Source organism: Poecilia formosa, unplaced genomic scaffold (assembly GCF_000485575.1).
Source record: "Poecilia formosa unplaced genomic scaffold, Poecilia_formosa-5.1.2 Scaffold1062, whole genome shotgun sequence".
Classification (NCBI taxonomy): Eukaryota; Metazoa; Chordata; class Actinopteri; order Cyprinodontiformes; family Poeciliidae; genus Poecilia; species Poecilia formosa.
The window spans coordinates 17,220-19,376 of NW_006801001.1; the positions used below are offsets into that span (position 1 = coordinate 17,220).

General features: G+C 46.9%; 1 protein-coding gene across 3 annotated transcripts in view; it reads right to left on the bottom strand.

Moving 5' to 3' along the window:
* Positions 1 to 2,045, bottom strand: part of LOC103132450 (high mobility group protein B2-like) — an 11,792-nt gene extending 9,747 nt beyond the window's left edge. The window contains exon 1 of one of the 3 annotated variants that reach the window (XM_016667403.1): positions 1,832 to 2,045. In XM_016667403.1, coding sequence (XP_016522889.1) covers positions 1,832 to 2,030 — 199 coding nt within the window. In that variant the 5' untranslated portion in view covers positions 2,031 to 2,045. The remainder of the gene's footprint in view (positions 1 to 1,831) is intronic. The other 2 variants (XM_016667404.1, XM_007544261.2) reach the window with 2 other exon arrangements.
* Between the last annotated feature and the right edge of the window lie 112 nt (positions 2,046 to 2,157).

Genomic DNA, 2,157 nt, shown 5'->3' on the forward strand with positions numbered 1-2,157 from the left:
AGGGTTAGGGTCCCTTTGACGGGATTTTAACTAAAGTTCAGTAGGGTAGACAAGGGGTGCGGGTTTTAATTATTTTCTATCATTTTTTTAATTTATTTATACTTTTAATTTTATTTCTCTCTTTTTACTGTTTATTCAATGTTATATGACTCTGTTTTTATGTTTGTTATAATGTAAAGCACTTTGAAATGCCTTGCTGCTGAAATGTGCTATACAAATAAAATCTGATTGATTTTGAAGACAGTGGTGAGACCAGCACTGCTGTTTGGTTTAGAGACAGAGGGTTAGGTTGAAGAGGCAGAGCTGGAGGTAGCAGCGATGAAGATGTTGAGGTTCTGTTTGGGACTGACAAGGATGGATAAGATCAGAAATGAAAACATCAGAGGAACAGCTTAGATGTGTAGGAGATAAAGTCTGAGAAGCCAGACTGAGATTGTTTGGACATGTGAGACAGTGAATACATCGGTAGACGGATGAGGAGGATGGACCTGCCAGGAAAGACACCAGAGGAAAACCAAAGAAGAGATTTATGGATGGATGAACGGGACATGAAGGTAGTTGGAGTGAGAGAAGATGGCAGGGTTACATGGAGACAGATGACTCGCTGTGGCGACCCGAAAGGGAAAAAGCCAAAAGGAAAACAAGATTTAATAACTGTGTCACACTGAAACTAGTCTTGACTTCCTGTTTAACCTCTGATTGGATCCTGGTTCTGTCTGGATTAAAATAATCTGATTATTTAACCAAAAACCCTAATTTAACAAATTAACCCAACCTGAGCAGATTAATATGAAATGTTCCTTCAATCTGATCTGTTTCCAGTTATTTCTGTTTAAAAGGTAAATATTTAACTGATATTTGATTATAATCAATACCTGATCAGGAGCCTTCAAGTTGTCAGTGATAATCTAGTAATTTAATTTATAAATCTTTCATCTTAATTGTGCTTGGACATTAAACAGTGTTTTCCTCTCCGGACATCAGTCCCGGATCCATCCGGTTCTGCCCCACCGAGGCTCGGTTCTGTTCAGCGGCCTCCCTCCGCTCTCTCTGCGGCTCTCCGGGAACAAAGAACCCGGCCACAGGATCCATTTCTCCGTGGTGGAGCCGGCCTGAAGCCCCCAACTTTCCGGTTCTCCTTCTGCAGATTCCCGGTTCTCCTCCTGGACATGGTTCTGGTACCGGAACCGGGTGAACACCCGCTCCACCCTCAGCCTCCTCCCGGGCCGCAGCGGCTAGCCTGGCCGAGCTAACATGTAGAACAATGGGCCACCATTTCCCGCCCTCTGCGGAGCGGCCCCATCCCCCTCCGTGGGCCGGATAACCGGACAGAAACGCTCTTTAATCGGTATAAACCAGCACCCCAGACCCGGGGGAAATATATTTACTTTAAATTTCATACAAGAAACGTTTTTATTCAGCTTAACGCGTTTTGCAACGGAAACATCAAGTCTCTGAAGCTGCTGCGCATTTTGAACGAAGGGCTCCGTCTACTTCCCGGAGAGGTCAGTGTCGTATGGAGGGGATACGGCTACTTCCTGGTATTTATAGTGAAAAAAATGGGCGTTTCGTGTTTACAACCCCACACTGTGAACAGTTTCCTGCGTGGAAACACCACGGAGCTCAGGTTGGAAGCCTGGGACAGTCGCCCCGGTCTGACCGAAGCAGCAGCCATTTTAAAAGCATTTCTCAGCCTTTTATCCACAAAAAGGCTGAGAAATGCAATTTGCGGCATTTCTCAGCCGCAAAAAGGCTGAGAATCAGAGCCCATCTCCAGGAAGAATCTAACCTTAACCGGTTCGGCTGAGGCAGGACGGACATGGGTACTCACACGGTAGGAGGCCCGAAACAAGGGGACTAGGACCGGATCTCTGGGCTTTCTGGGTCTCGGTTCGGGTTGTTGTTTGGGGCTGAAGATGCGACTGGAGCGGTTGGTTCACTTTCAAACTGGGTCGAACTGAGACTAAACCACGCCCACTAGAAACGCCCCCATTCGTTATTTTCATGTAGGGGGCGGGACCTAAGCCCATCTCTCTGGGAGGAGTGGCACTCTATTGGAGGAGAGTTTGTAAGTCCTCGCCGCTGATTGGTGAAGAGGACCGCTACTCAGTGTCAGACCCCGCCCACTAACCACTGTTAACATCAGGGCGGGGAATG